The sequence below is a fragment of the Rhinatrema bivittatum genome, chromosome 12, assembly GCF_901001135.1.
Source record: "Rhinatrema bivittatum chromosome 12, aRhiBiv1.1, whole genome shotgun sequence".
Taxonomy (NCBI): domain Eukaryota; kingdom Metazoa; phylum Chordata; class Amphibia; order Gymnophiona; family Rhinatrematidae; genus Rhinatrema; species Rhinatrema bivittatum.
The window spans coordinates 45173564-45189183 of NC_042626.1; the positions used below are offsets into that span (position 1 = coordinate 45173564).

The following is a 15620-nucleotide window of genomic DNA, read 5'->3' on the forward strand; positions in this document are numbered from 1 at the left end:
AATTATTTTTTACTGTTTGTTTTTTCTTTTTTATATTAAAATCAATATAGTATGAGAATCATGATAGGATTTGAATTCAGGGTGCTTTCCTTTAACAAATATCAAAACATTGTTCGGTTTAAATTCAAGGTACTTCCCTTGAGTAGATATCGGCGCACAGTCCAACGTGATCACGTATCGCATTCCAGCTGCCTCAGGAACATCTCTGGTATCAATTCACATTCCGTTACTTATGTATCAAGGGATTGTTCTCTGATCTAGTAATTTTTTGATCCGCAAGCATTTTTATTACGTCCTCGCGGCACTGGAGACCAAGGATTAAAAATGGCCCCTTCAATGGTTTAAAATTGAAGCAGCAATGCCCAAAATACCGTGGGTGTTATGCAGATCTATTAAACTCATACCTGAGATATGTGAAATAATGAATATTGGGACTCTGTCTTAATTTCAAAATTAATTTAAAGGCATTTCATTGTTGATATTGTGTTGAATACATTAGTTTGAGGTCGTCAACTTACAAAGGCGTATTATTTAATATGGTTTATTTATAACCCACCTTTGCAGCGGCTTACAACAAAAGATACAATACAAATTCAAATAAAATAATATACAAATAGCATCAACAAAAATTAAAACAGCTTAATAAAATCATAAAACCGTCAAATCCATCATACCCACTCACAACTGTATTTATTTATTTACAGAAATTTATAGCCCACCTTATTACAAGACAAGCTGTTGAAGGCGGATATATAACTGGTTAGATTTAAAAGTTATCCAGCAGCATGTGGTGGGATATCTTGCCACCTAATCTGATATCTTCAAAAGATATCTGGTTAAGTGGCAGCACAACACACAAAAAAAACAAACCCTTGGGGCCTTAAAACTCAATTCCCTAGCCCTACACTACCAAAAATACTTAGAAATAACTTGACCATATCACCTGACTACCGCTCCCAGCAGATCTGGTGAGAGGCGGGCACCGGGGTGCTCCTGGATATCAGCTGGAGGTTGGGGAGAAGGTAAACCAGCGGATCAGTTATGTTATTCTAACAACAGGGAAAGAAAAGGGGGATCCAAACTCAGGGCGATAGCCCCCACATCTTTTTTTTTTTTTTAATTGGGGATGATGTGAGGGGGATCAGGAGATATGGCCAAGTTATTTCTAAGAATTTTCGAGGGTGTAGGGCTGGGGGATCGAACCATAAGGCCCCTGACTCAGATGCCTTGCACAGCCTTCTCCTCAGTTAGCTGTTCCACCCCTTTTATCAGAAAGGCGACCAAAATGATAAAGGGATGGAACAGCTCCCCTATGAGGAAAGACTAAAGAGATTATGGCTGTTCAGCTTGGAGAAGAGACAGCTGAGGGGGGATATGATAGAGGTCTTTAAGATCATGAGAGGTCTAGAACGGGTTAATGTGAATCGGTTATTTACTCTTTCGGATAAAAGAAGGACTAGGGGGCATTCCATGAAGTTAGCATGTAGCACATTTAAAACTAATCAGAGAAAATTCTTTTTCAGTCAACGCACAATTAAACTCTGGAATTTGTTGCCAGAGGATGTGGTTAGTGCAGTTAGTGTAGCTGTGTTTAAAAAAGGATTGGATAAGTTCTTAGAGGAGAGGCCATTAGCTGCTGGTTATCCAGTCGAGTTAGAAAATAACCACTGCTATTTCTAGCATCAGTAGCATGGGATATACTTAGTTTTTGGGTACTTGCCATGTTCTTGTGGCCTGGTTTGGCCTCTGTTGGAAACAGGATGCTGGGCTTGATGGACCCTTGGTCTGACCCAGTATGGCAATTTCTTATGTTCTTATGTGATGGTCCCACCCCAGAATGCCCCTATACTGCCCCTTTTTTGCACTTGTATGTGTGCATGGATGTGGATATACGCGCATAAAGAGAATAACACATGCACGAGTGCGCCCATATACACAGCTATATGGATGTGCGCGTACATACACACACATTTTATATTGTGCACGCAAATGCACTCACACTATATATAATACACTTAAATCTAACCAACAACATGTTTGCTTATCAAAATACATGTATTTTAAACACAGCTGGATAAGTTTTGATTTATCCAGCTAAGGGCAGCTAAGTAGTGCTGTGGTGACTTATCCAGCTCAGGCCAATACACTAAAGTGCGTCCGCGGTTACCCTGCTTCTAACCCGCTTTCTACTCACAATTTGGCCGCGTTAGTCCAATCTGCAATTCACTATCCCTTTTAACCCATCCTTACCACTTCTTTAAATCAACGGGTAACCCTTTCCGCCCACGGCATGTATATGAGATATAAACAATCGGATTAGCTATTCCCTACCATTCAGTAACGTGCGCCCCGACTATCGCCTTTTTAACCTGCAGTTTAGCCGCGCGTTTAACCTGCTAATTTACCGGCTACCCCTACCCCTACATTAGAGGCAGGGGTAAGAGTAGACGGCAAACTTTCCCCCAGCCCCCGCTCACCTGCCCTGGCTGCGTCCATGGGTGCTGGTCTCCGGGGCAGCCCCAGTCCTCTCTCCCATCCTCCGGAAGCAACTTTAACCAAAAGAAAACCTAAAAACCTAAAATCCCCTCCTCCCGAAGCAAGGCGCAGGGCAAAAAGCGACTCGACGTGTAAAGTATTGTGAATAAGTGTAACCAAAGTTAATTTACTTTTTCTTTCTTTCAGCCTTCTCTGCCCTCCTCCGGAGGCACGCACCACGGTTCCCCTGCCTCCCGGGGGCAGCCAGCGGCGAAAGCGGCTTCCAGCGGCCCCCGCCGGTGAAGACGGATGATCGCACGCCCATAGTGCACGGGCGCTCAAGCCAGCGAAAGCACATGAACGGGCGTGCGTGACGTCCTGACTTGGGGGCCGTCAATTGGGCGCTCAAGTCAGCGAAGCGTATGAACGTATGCCGTGACGTCACGCACGCCCGTTCATGTGCTTTCGCTGGCTTGAGCGCCCGTGCACTACGGGCGTGCGTTCATCCGTCTTCGCCGGCGGGGGCCACTGGAAGCCGCTTTCGCCGCCGGCTGCCCCCGGGAGGCAGGGGAACCGTGGTGCGCGCCTCCGGAGGAGGGCAGAGAGGGCTGAAAGAAAGAAAAAGTAAATTAACTTTGGTTACACTTATTAAAAAATACTTTACATGTCGAGTCGCTTTTCGCCCTGCGCCTTGCTTCGGGAGGAGGGGATTTTAGGTTTTCTTTTGGTTAAAGTTGGGATCCACTTCCTGGTACCTGTCATTTCAAATGTCATTTGAAATGACAGGTACCAGCGCACCCAGGATACTGTATAGGCGCTGTATAGCGCCTATACATTAAAATGGACGCATGTTGGTCACAGCTTGCATTTGCATGCCATTTAAATAGAGTATCGAGCGGTATGTGATCCGAACTGTGTGTGTGTGGCAAACGCGGGTGCACCCGGCCCTAATGCACCTCTTTCTACCGCACCTTACTGTATCGGCCCGTAAGTAAGATAACTGGATAAATAAAAGAAAAGCACTACTTAGCTGGATAACAAAGTCGGATAACTAGCATTTGAAGACTTATCTGGCTATTTTACTTACTCGGCTAAGTATTTTTTTTTTTTTATTGCATATTTAAACAAATTTACAAGAAGTTTCTTGCTTTAGGAAATATGGGATTACAGAAAATACCTTATAAGCGGTAAACTTTACTACAATAACAGAAATTAACCTATCCCCATAAAATTTTAGGAAACAAAGGGGAGAGACAATCAGGAAAATGGAGCAGTCGAATACAATATATACTCCAAAAGGAAATTACTGGACCTCCTACTTTTTAATTATCGGAAGTTTGTACTGTTGTTCCCAAAAGCCCTTTTAGCTGTTCCGGGTCTGTAAAAACATATTTTCCATTCATATAATTTACTATACACCTACATGGGTATTTCAACATAAATTTACCCCCCTTCAATAACAAATCCTGTCTAAGAGCAATAAATTTCCTTCTCCGCATTTGCGTGTTCTTTGCAAGGTCCGGATATACCCAAACTTTTTGTCCATAAAATGTAGATAATCTCGATCGAAAGAAAAATTGCATTACTATATCTCTTTCAGACGTAAATGCAAAAGTTATCAAGAGTGTTTCTCTTTTTTTTACTTCTAACTTCCGTGGAGCTTCGTAGTATTTCAGAGATATTCAAAGGAGCTAGATCTGTAGGGTTTTGTTCTTCTATCTTTTCTTGATTGCTCCTAGTGTTTTTTTTTCCCTGCAGATAGTATGCCTTAACTACAACGGGAAGGCATGTTGATGGAATTTTGAGTATTGTTTTTTTTTTTTAAGACTTATCCAGCTAAGTAGTGGCTTTGCCACCAATTAGCCAGATAAGTCAGAATTTATCTGGATAAGTGATGGACATCTACTATGAGTGCATACTTGTGCTCCTAAGTTTAATCATTAACTCGCATATTTTCCTTAGGGCACTTGGCTTGTATACGTGCAAATGATCAAATTTTATAGCATGATTGTGAAGGAAATTACAAGATTTACTAATTTGTTCACCAGTTTGCCCAGTTTGTCTCTAGGTCATCAAGAACTCCCTGGTTCTTCAACCTGCACTCCCCCCAGTTTACTCAGATCCCTCACCCAGTCAGTATTTGACAATAAAGCATAATATTTTGACTTACACCAGATAATTAGCAGATTTAAATATTTACTTGTACTCTGCTCATCCGCAGACCTCAGTGGATTACAAAATCAGACGTATAATAAAATATGCTCAGGTAACAGCCGTAAGCACATCGCTTTTGGTTATAAAACAGCACCTTCTACGTGTAAATGTTGGCCCCGTCCCAGAAAATCCCTGAACTGCCAGTTTTTTATATGAGCAAATTTATTCACGCTTGAATGTTTGTGATTTATAAAACAGTACTTGTGCAAATATGCACTATTTATGCCTGCATATGCTCTTTTTACATGCGCAACTTTTAAAATTCACTTTTAAGTGAGCAATTTTGAAAATCAGAAGTTTGTGCATATTCTTCACCTACGTGCGCACATGCTGCTATTTACAGGCATACCTTTCTAAAAAATTCACCCCATATGTGTTATTCTCCTCCCCTAAGTTAAGCGTGCCGCTGGGAACTCCATATCTCCCTTTCCTATGATGGAATTAAAGGGGTGCCATCACAGTTTGCGTGCTGGAATCAAGGATCTTTCTTTTCGTTACAGAATTTCAGTGATATCTTCTGTTTTTTCGTCCTTTCATATTTTAAATGCAGATATTCAATGGATCTTTACACTGTGTCTGATGCAAAACTAAAGGGTATCTGGTTACAGCTGCAGAGTCTTAGCAGTGCACAACAGAAAGGACAAGCCCTGTTGCTTGAATTTGTTTATTTATTTATTTATTTATTTAGGGTTTTTATATACCGACATTCTCGATATACATATCAAATCAGGTCGGTTTCCATATAACAAAACTGTCGCCGGTAAGGCGTTACATTAAACAATAGACAAAGTATTGAACAGAGAACGTGCAGCGTAACATTAAATAATCAACAAATTATTGAACAAAAGAACTTAGATCAATAAATATTAAATATTAAACGTAAAAAAGATATATAAAATAAAATAACTATGGGAAGAGCATGAGCTAGAAAGCTGTGAAAGCTAGAAACTTAGCTAGAAAGCTAAGTTTCTCTTTGCTGCTGTGATCAAATGTCACCCATTCTCGTTTTATTAAGCCTGACTTTACGCAATAAAGTGCCAAAGAGATCAGGACGCCTTGGTCGTGTCATTTGCATTTTGGACTGTAGTGGGCAAGCCCTCATTCAGGTTAATACTTCCTTTTTCCCTCTCAAAGACTGATGAGATGAGTTTACGTGCTGAAGAATCAGTTCCAGAGACATCCACCCCAGAAGTGGAAGCTCGTGCCCCTGCGACGTAATTACAAGGATTCCCATATGGACAGCAAGCGCTACAATAAGTGTTTTACAATTTTAAAGTACTTACTCAAGAAAAGTAAAGAGACAGGAGAACGAGACCGAAAGCGCCACAGGCAGAGACAACTAGGGAACGAGACCAAGATAAAGGGAGGAGAAGTATTTCTCACTACCTGGCTCCAGGTTGGCAACCTCCACAAATAGCATGGCAAGCGAGATGTTACTAATGGCCGGTAGCCAGTTTTTGCCCATCTGCTTGTATTCCACTTTAAAGGAGGTGATGGGAGAGCCACCATTAGCACGTGGGATCCAGTTGACATAGACGGAGGTCTCTGATGCTGTGGAGATGGTGGGCCGGTCTGGTGCCTCTGGGACTGAAGGAAAACAGAAATGCAGAGACTTTTAACACATGCGGAGGGACAGAAATGGGGTAGGGGGAGAGACAGACTCTGGTGGAAATCAGCATAGTGCTGCACTCATGGGGAATAACTTGCATCGCAATACTACATGGTCACACAAGCAATCCTTAAAAGCAAATGCTACCCACAATGTGCAAACCTTTAGCTCATTAACAGGAGGCATTCCTGGGGAACTATTTAGGTCGGAGGAGGAAAATAGTGTGCATAGATTGCATTTTCAACTTTACACATATTTTCCATGAAGGAGATGCAAAGATTCATGAATACTTTGAACGTGTGGCAAATTTCAGTACTCCTGGGTCACCACTTCTTCCCTACCTGCCCATGCTTATGCTTTTTCTTATTTTCTTCAGAGGGATCCTTCTTCCCATTTTTGAAGTAAGTATTTTTGGCTAAAACAGCCTCTTTCACTTCGTCTTCTAACCAAACTGGCAGTCGTTTGGCCTTCCTCCATCCTTCTTAATCCAGTTTTAAGCATCTAAATCCTATCAAAACTACCTCCATAATCTCTCCGCTATGGTCTTGTCCTCCCTTACTATCCCTTTTACCCAACTGATTCCCTTACGGTCTTTTTGCTTCAAATGTACCTGAAAAAGCTTGTATTATGATTCTTTGCTTCCATGACAAGCTTCTTTTCAATTTCTGTCTTTGCCTTCCTTATCATTATTTTCATCTAACTTGCCAGTGTTAATGTTGTTTCTTTGTTGTATCATTCGTATCCCTCTTCCATTTTTTTTTTTTTGGAAGATGCTCTTTTGGCTACAAGAGCCTCTCTCAACTCACCATTTAACCATGCCGGCAGTTGTTTGGCCTTCCTTCTACCTTCTTTAATGCATGGAATACATTTTCCTCACTTTATCGTAGCATTTAACTTTTGAAAATTAAATGCTATCACAGTAGATTTCCTTAATATCCTTCCTACAGTTATTAAGTCAAAGTTGATCATGTTATGATCACTATTCTCAAGTGGTTCCAACACCGTCATTACTTGCAAACCAAATGCTGTGCTCCACTAAGCACAGGTCTAAACTCCTTCTTGTTGTTTTGTGAACCAGTTTCTCCAAGATGTGGTCATTTATTTTATCCAGAAATTCTACCTCCTTAGCATGTCTTGATATGAAATGTACCCAGTCATTAGTGGGGTAATGGAAATCACCCATTATTACTATGTTGCTATTTTAGTTAGCTTTCCTAATTTCTATCATATCCAGACTGTAGAGAACACAGAGTCACATAACTTGGAAGTGTTAACAGTAGTCCATATCAGTGGTCGAGAATGTGGGTTTGGCATGTCACTTATCAGAGAAGACACTCTTAAGGAGTTTTGTCCTACCCACAGTCCTCCAAGTTATCCATCCCACAGCGCAGTCTCCACAATTACAATGGAAGAACATTGAGCTCACAGGAAGCTGTGTTGAAGTGCTTGCTATAGCTCTTTTCAGGGGACATTGCCACTCAGTCACACAGGGTAAACACAAGAGCCTATTAGGAAGGAACTGGTTCACGTCTTTAAGAATCAGTATTTATGGGGTCTATGTCATCACTGATGGGCATCTCATGGGCATCGTGGATGAATTCCCTCCATTGTTCCCCGAAGAGCTGGGGAACTTACAAGGGACCAGCAGTGTCATTCCACTCGGATCCAGTCATTCAGCTGAAAGTCAGGAATGCGTGTTTTGCACTAGGTCCTACAATCAAGGTAGATCAAAAGCATTCATAGAAAAAAGTATCCTAAAACCAATCACACACACACACACAAAGGGGGTAATTTCCATAAGGATTTGCAAGCTTAGATCTGGGTTCTACACATGTAAATGCACTTTACTCGAGCAAGTGAGCTTTTGAAAATTGCAAAATATATGGCATTGAATTGTCAATAGGTTTTACACGCGTACGTGCACTTTAAGCACATGAACGGGCTATTCAAAATTGATACAATAGTATGTTACATTTACATGCTTAACTCCTTTGAAAATTACCTCCAAAGTGGGCCACATCTATTGTACCAATGCTAAAGTAAAATGGAGACGTGTGGATCTGCAGAGATTATGAAGGTAATTTTGAAAGAGATATGCAGGGGTTGCGCATTCATCGTTCACTGGGCAAGTTGCTCTTATCTGTGCTTCCCTCCTCCATTGCCAACTCCAGACTCCACGCTTTCCACCACACAGCCTAAGAAATGCTAGCATAAATCTCCACAGGCCACGAGTGCGTGCAAACAGGTTTGAAAGTTCCATTGAATAAGTATACGGTTAACAAGGCACTGAAATATATTATCTGCACCCAATGACCTGCTTATTATCTGAAGTAATCCCAGCAAGAGGAAGAAAAGGGTCATCAGCTTGTTTTAATTCATTTTGCATAGTTACTGACTATAAAAGAATATATTTTAAGTAGTAAATTGAATAGATACAAACTGGAAGCTAGCGAAAAAGGCCAAATTAAAGACAGCCAAAAGGCTGTGCACTATGACAAGGATGTTCTAAGGCTATAAATCAATGTGGATTATTGCACAGAAATGAATAGTGAAACATAACAGTTAATAACATGTATACACACCCACTGCATATCATGGCCTATGGGGACTGGGAAAATTAATTTACCGAGGCTCCTTTCATCTTCAAGTTCTTCCTTAAAACCCGACATAAATAAATCCCTCCAGATGCCGATCAGTAACATTTATCAAAATGCCGTAAGGCGTTTTCGCATGTGACAGCACGATATCGTATGGTGCGATGCAAATTTGAAAATGAGGAGGAGTTAGGGGCGGGAGTGGGCTGGGTTTGCCAGTCTATGACATGCTATTGCACAGACCTAATGCTGATTTAAACTTCATCATTTTCAGGAGGGAGAGAGAGAGAGAGAGAGAGAGAGAGAGAGAGACACTAGCCATAATGTCCTCTCCCTAGATAGTTATTTGTATCCCTATGGGAGGACCACCTAGTAACTCGAGGTGAGGTTTAGGTATTAGTGTAGGGGCTTAGGGGCCACTTTGACATTCAATGTGAGACGTATGAACAGAACAGTGGTCTCTTGTGAAGATTTGATTACCTACGGAGAGAGGAAACTCACTCCAAGATGAGATTTGTGCAAGGTTCTCTCCACCTAGCTTGATGATACCCAGGTAGAGTGTCCATCAAGCTAGGTTGAGAGAACCTTGCACAAATATAATCTTGCAGTGAGTTTCCATTATGGCTAGGTGTTTTTCTCTTTCTTTCTCTCTCACTCTCTTGTCTAAGCTCCCTGGGACCATTAAAAATGGTCCCCCAGTGGTTGTCTGCAGGAAATACAACAGGTCTGGCATGTATCACAAATTCTGAAAATGTTATTGCAATTTGCGCTAACTTAGCTCTTTCACATATTGCGATAAACTATTAGCATAAACCACACCCCTTTTGCTATCGCATGCAATACTTATTGCATTTTGATAAATCCAGGCCAGAGATTGCAAAGAGCTACAGATGAAATGCCCCGACGGCTAGAAAGAAGCAGCTCTACCTGAAGGAGCCACTGTTCCCAGAGAGCACCTTTACAAGGCAGCGGAGAAAACTTCCACTTTAGAAAACAAAAGCAGTGTTTTTGAGCCGCACATTATTTTCAAAAGGAGTGTTCTATGTGTCACAGATCACAGGCATCCAAGTACACTGCCTGCTGATTTTTGCATTTCTTTCTTTATATCCCTGGCACGAATTCTTCCATAAAACCTTTGCCACATTTTCTGTAAACTTCCACCATTAAATATACCATAAAAAGGCTCTGGGGTACATTTTCAAAAAACCTGCTAAGCAAGTAAGATAGCCAAATAATCAGCCACATCTACCAGCTGAATATGTGGATAAATCTAGTTATTTAAATTTTAATAAACTTAACTAGTCTAGACTTAGTAAATTTAGCCAGTTAGTGCTGAAAATCAGCATAAATCAGCTAAATATTCCCTCCCCGCACCATCCTCACCGATGATTCATAAAGATGAAGGTCCCTCCCTGACAACTGCCACCCCCCACCCCTCACCCCCCCCCCCCCCCACCAAGCAAACAGGAGGAGAGAATAAATCCTTTTGCCTGCTTGCCCGGGACTAAATCTGGTGAGTCCTAGGGGGTGGAAGGTGAGAGAACTATAGAGTTACAATTAAAAACAAAGCCATCCACATTATCAGTCGTAAATAATATGCTCCAGGGTGATGGCACTGAATGGTACACAGAAGAACCCAGAACCAAACCTTGCCACCGTGTCCCCAGCAGCACCTAATGGTAATTTAAGGAGGAGGCCCTTCTCCAGACAGGGCCCTGTAAGCACACCTGAGAACTTTTAAACTGTGCTCACCTGAGATAGCCATTGATTGGTGAGGTGGAGGGAGGGGTGAGCAAGGAATAATAGTATCAGCTTTCTTTGTTCCACCCCCCTCTGCTTTTCCATATTCTCTCTCTCTACTCCCCCCCCCCCCACCCACTACCCCCCAGGAATTACCCCAGCATTCTTCCCCTTTTCTCCATCCCTGACTAACACTCTCTTTGCTCCCACCCACCCCCAATAAGAAGTCACAGCTCCTTGGTTTGCGCCCCCTCAAATCTGTTCTCAGTTGAGTCCCACGGATCTGGAATGACAGCTGCAGACTGAGCTGCCTGCCTCAGCCCCTTTTCCAGTTTCTGTCCACGTGCTCCTGTATTATGTGCTGCCACGAATGCTTACTGAAGGGGAGTGGCTGGGACAGTAAATAGAGAGGCCTGACGCTTTTCAGTGTTTCCCTGAAGACCCAGAAATTGATGCAAATTCCCTGAGGTCTCCATGTGAAACCAGAACATCTCCCAGGGATGCCTGTAAGGCATTAAAGAAGGGTAAAGCAAACCTTCGCAGGAGACACATTCCCAGCCACGACCTTGCAGGGCATCACCAGGGGAAAGGGGACCCTCCAAGGTGGCTTTTCTCCAGTTACAGTGCTATCCAAGGCACAGCAAAATTTCACCAGGGGAAGCCTCACAAGAGGCTGATGGCAAGAGCACTATAGGGTACACCCAGGAGACAGGTAGATTTCAAACCCACAACAGCTCCCAACATTAATTCCTACTAGCAGGCTTTTATAAAGCAGACTGTTAATTTTTTAAGAAAGAAGAACAGTATTTAAAAGCATGCAGTGGTCTGTGCAAATACTTACATTAGCCACTGGAAGTGACAGGCAGCAATAGAAAGAGAGAGAGAACAAAGAGAAGCAGGGTTAGTATATCTTGCGGAGTCTGCTCAGCAGGGTTACTTAACACTGTGCGGGACTATGAAGACATGAATACATTTGTAATAGGAGGGGAATTTCTACATTTCTGTGTATTTGCACAGAGCGGGTTGCAGGAATCAGCTACAAAATCCTACAGTATCATAGCACCTTCTTGCTGTGCCTTCAGCCCCACCACAAAAATCTGCTAAACTAGAATGACAAGGCCAGAAATGAGCATAGTAAAAGCCACACTTAAACAATGGTCAGTAAAAGAAGATGGCCTGTTGCACCACATTCTATACCCAGAGTTGTAGTGGGCATGTATGAAATCCATTTATTAGGCAGATCTACCTGTCCACATAAGAGTACAAGGGTCCTAATCTGTTTAGGTGTCCAAGATGGGCCCCTTTGGGCACTCATGGGGCATAGAAGGCATTTTCTTTGCCTATGAATGTTTGATATGGTTGTGTAACCCTACCAAGGGTCACTAACATGCTTCAATAGATTTTATAGCTTTCTGGATGGTTCCTGCTGTCCAGGGTTCACCCAAAGTTCAGGGAGTTCTGTGAAAAGTGAAGAACTCGTGCCCTCTGCAAGCATCCTCTGAAAGAAGATGCACTAAGGGGGATAAGGTAATGCTTGTTGCAGAGGCACAGAGACATTAAGAAGATAGGCTAATATAAAGGGGAGGTGCATTCTCTATACAGGGATGAGTTGGTAGAAAGCTATTTAAGAGGCTTGGCCACTTTTCAGTATGCTATTGCACTTGACAAACAAGACTTTGTCCACAAACTCTCTTACATCCAACCCTCGCCATCTCTTTGCCACCCTCAATTCCCTCCTCAAACTTCCCTTACCTCCCTTCTCCCCTTCACTCTCTGCCCAGACTATGGCTGACAACTTCCATGACAAGATTCACAAAATTAGTCTTCTGTTCTGAACAATTTCTCCTTTACCTGCTTCTCTTCCACGTATTTCCTCTTCCCTTCCTCTAGTCTCCGCCACTGTTTCCTCCTTTCCTGAAGTCACAGTGGAGGAAACTGCTAGCCTTCTCTCTTCCTCCAAACTCACTACTTGTTCCTCTGACCCTGTCCCCACCTGATTCCTCAGTTCTATCTCCACTACAGTCATCCTTTCCATCTTACATCTCAAGTCATTCTTGACCCACTCGAGTCTGGTTTTCGCCCTCTACATTCAAATGAGTCAGCTCTTACAAAGTTTCCAATGACCTGTTTACGGCTAAAGCCAAAGGTCTTTACTCTGTCCTTTATCCTCCTTGATCTGTCTTCTGCTTTTGACACTGTTGATCACTATCTACTCCTTAATACTGTCCCTTCTATCTCTTATGTCCTTGATCTATCACTCTCCACTGCTACTGTTCCTACTGCCTTCAAACATGCGGTAATCATACTACTCCTGAAGAAACCCTCACTGGATCCTACCTGTCCTTCCAACTATCATCCCATCTCCCTTCTGCCTCCAAACTACTTGAACATGCTTTTCACCACGCTGTCTTGACTCTTACATCTCAAATCATTCTTGATCCACTCTAGTCTGGTTTTCGCCCTCTACATTCAACTGAGTCAGCCCTTGCCAAAGTTTCCAATGATCTGTTTATGGCTAAAGCCAAAGGTCTTCACTCTGTCCTTTATCCTCCTTGATCTGTCTTCTGCTTTTGACACTGTTGATCACTACCTACTCTTTGATACTCTGTCCTCGCTTGAATTTCAAGACTCTGTCTTGATTGTCTTCTTACCTCTCCCACTGCACTTTTATCATTTCCTCTGGTGGTTCCTCCTCTACTGCCAATCCACTATCTATTGGTATGTCTCAGAGCTTCATCCTGAGCCCTCTTCTCTTCTCAATATATACTAATTTCCTTGGTGCTCTGCTTTCCTCTCATGGCTTTCAATACCATTTTTATTCTGATGACTTCCAGATCTACCTTTGTACACCAGAAATTCAGTCCCGGATCTCGGCCTGTTTGCCCGACACTGCTGCCTGGATTTCCCACTGCCACCTTAAACTTAACATAGCCAAGACAGAGCTCCTTATCTTTCCATCCAAGCCCACCTCCCCTCATCCTCCTTTCTCTGTTTCTGTGGATAACATGATCATCTTCCCGGTCCCATCAGCCTGTAACTTTGAAGTCCTCTTTGACTCCTCTCTCTCCTTCTCTACGCATATCCAAAACACTGCTAAAACGTGTCATTTCTTTCTTTACAACATTGCCAAAATTGGTCCTTTCCTTTCTGAACACATTACCAGAATCCTTGTCCACCCTCTATCTCCTCCTGCTTAGACTATTGCAACCTGCTCCTCATAGGTCTCCTGGCAAACCACCTCTCTCCACTGCAATCTGTCCTAAATTCAGCTGCACGACTTATCTTTTGCCAGTCGCTATGCTCACATAACCCCTCTTCTGAAGTCACTGAAATGGCTCCCGCATACTCCTCTTTCTCACCTACAAATGCCTTCACTCTGCAGCACCTCATTACCTCTCCTTTCTTATCTCTCTCTACACCCCTCCTCGTGCACTCTGCTCATTGGACAAGTCATTTCTATATGTTCCCTTCTCTTCTACTGCCAATTTCCAACTTTTATTTCCACTTGGCTGCGCCATGTGCTTGGAACAGACTTCCTAAACTGGTGTGCCATGCTCCCTCTCTTGCCATGTTTAAATCCCATCTAAAGACCCACCTTTTTGAAACCGCTTTTAAATCTTGTGCCTGATTGTCTGCTTTCAGTCTTGCTAACTAACCTTTTTTTCTTTTTAAACCATAATCTTGCTTTATGAAATACCCAAAGTCTTTTGTCCTGTATGTCTTATTAGATTGTAAGCTCTATTGAGCAGGGACTTTCTTTTTGCATGTTTGTATAGCACTACGTATGTCATGTAGTGCTACAGAAATGTTAAGTAGTAGTATGAGGAGGAGGTTGAATCAGGCATATTCAAAGAGAGAAGCGTGGAGGAATACTCTGGAGTGTAAGGGCTCCTGAGCTTTAAAAATTCTGAAGTTCTTGAAATCAGTGAAAATTCCCGATAGTCATCCAGAGGGAAAAAACACAAAAGGAAAGGGTGAAATTCCTGCTGGAGAAGCTCCAGGAAAAAGAATAGAGTTTGCTGCTGTTGACGAAATGCTGCCCTGAAGGTCTTGGGGCTGAAGTTGGACCACTGAGATTTATTCTCATGCTCATGCATTAGCTGCTTTGTATGCATTAGACAATTTTATGCATGCAAATGCATACAAAGCAGCTAATTTCAATATGGGGCGGAAATATTTGAAAACATTATGTGATATTGCATGATATAGTGATATCGCACAACAAACAACGTTTAACATGTGCTAAATGCTGTTTATTGCATGTTATAGTAATAACACAGCTTAGTAAATGAACCTAATAGATTATTGCAACTCATTACATGTTTGAGGTATCCAAAATAATTAGGAATCGGCAACTTATTCAAAATACTATGGTTAGAATTTCAAGGCGATCTGTAGCACAATACATGAGCGGTCAAGGCTTTTCTCAGTGCTTTTTATTTACAGTGTTTCAAATCTTCAACATTTCGCATAGGCGTTCCTAACCACAAACATTTAACATTTTTACTTTCCAGGAGCTGCCTCCCCTCTCCACTCAGTAACTGTCTTCCTTTCAGGCTCCCAGGCCTCTCCCCTGCTCCCCTCTGAGTCTACAACTGGGGTCCTTTTACCTTTTCCCAAGTATCCAAGTAACCTCACTTTGTCTTACCAAAAACACATTCTTCTCTTCTTTCTCTGAACCACCGGCCTTGGTTAGTCCCAGAGTTCCACTCTTTATAATGTCCAGTTCGTTAACCTCATCTTTGGCCTTCTCCAACCTCCTCCGATTCCTGATGGTTAGGGGCCCAATGCTCCACAATAAGATCCGGCTCCTCTCCAGCCAGCAGGACATCCTGGCTCAAGGAAATTATCTCCACCGCAGTGCATTCCTTGCCTTCTTTCTCTGGCCTCAGCTCTTCAACTCCCTGGTTCGGCGTAGTCCATGGGGGGGGGGGGGTGTTAGCTATGATATGGAACTGCCGCTGCTTACTAAGTACTGCTGCTGCTCT

At 42.6% G+C, this 15620-nt stretch overlaps 1 protein-coding gene across 3 annotated transcripts in view; it reads right to left on the reverse strand.

Annotated features, from left to right (window-relative positions):
- CDON (cell adhesion associated, oncogene regulated) overlaps nt 1-15620 on the reverse strand; it is a 175345-nt gene that overhangs the window by 42635 nt on the left and 117090 nt on the right. Inside the window, exons 11-12 of one of the 3 annotated variants that reach the window (XM_029572715.1) lie at nt 11474-11481; nt 6076-6276 (exon numbers count right to left, since the gene is read on the reverse strand). The exons of 1 other annotated variant lie outside the window; for it this stretch is intronic. In XM_029572715.1, the coding sequence (XP_029428575.1) occupies nt 6076-6276; nt 11474-11481 (209 nt within the window). The remainder of the gene's footprint in view (nt 1-6075; nt 6277-11473; nt 11482-15620) is intronic. One more of the 3 variants, XM_029572714.1, reaches the window with a different exon arrangement.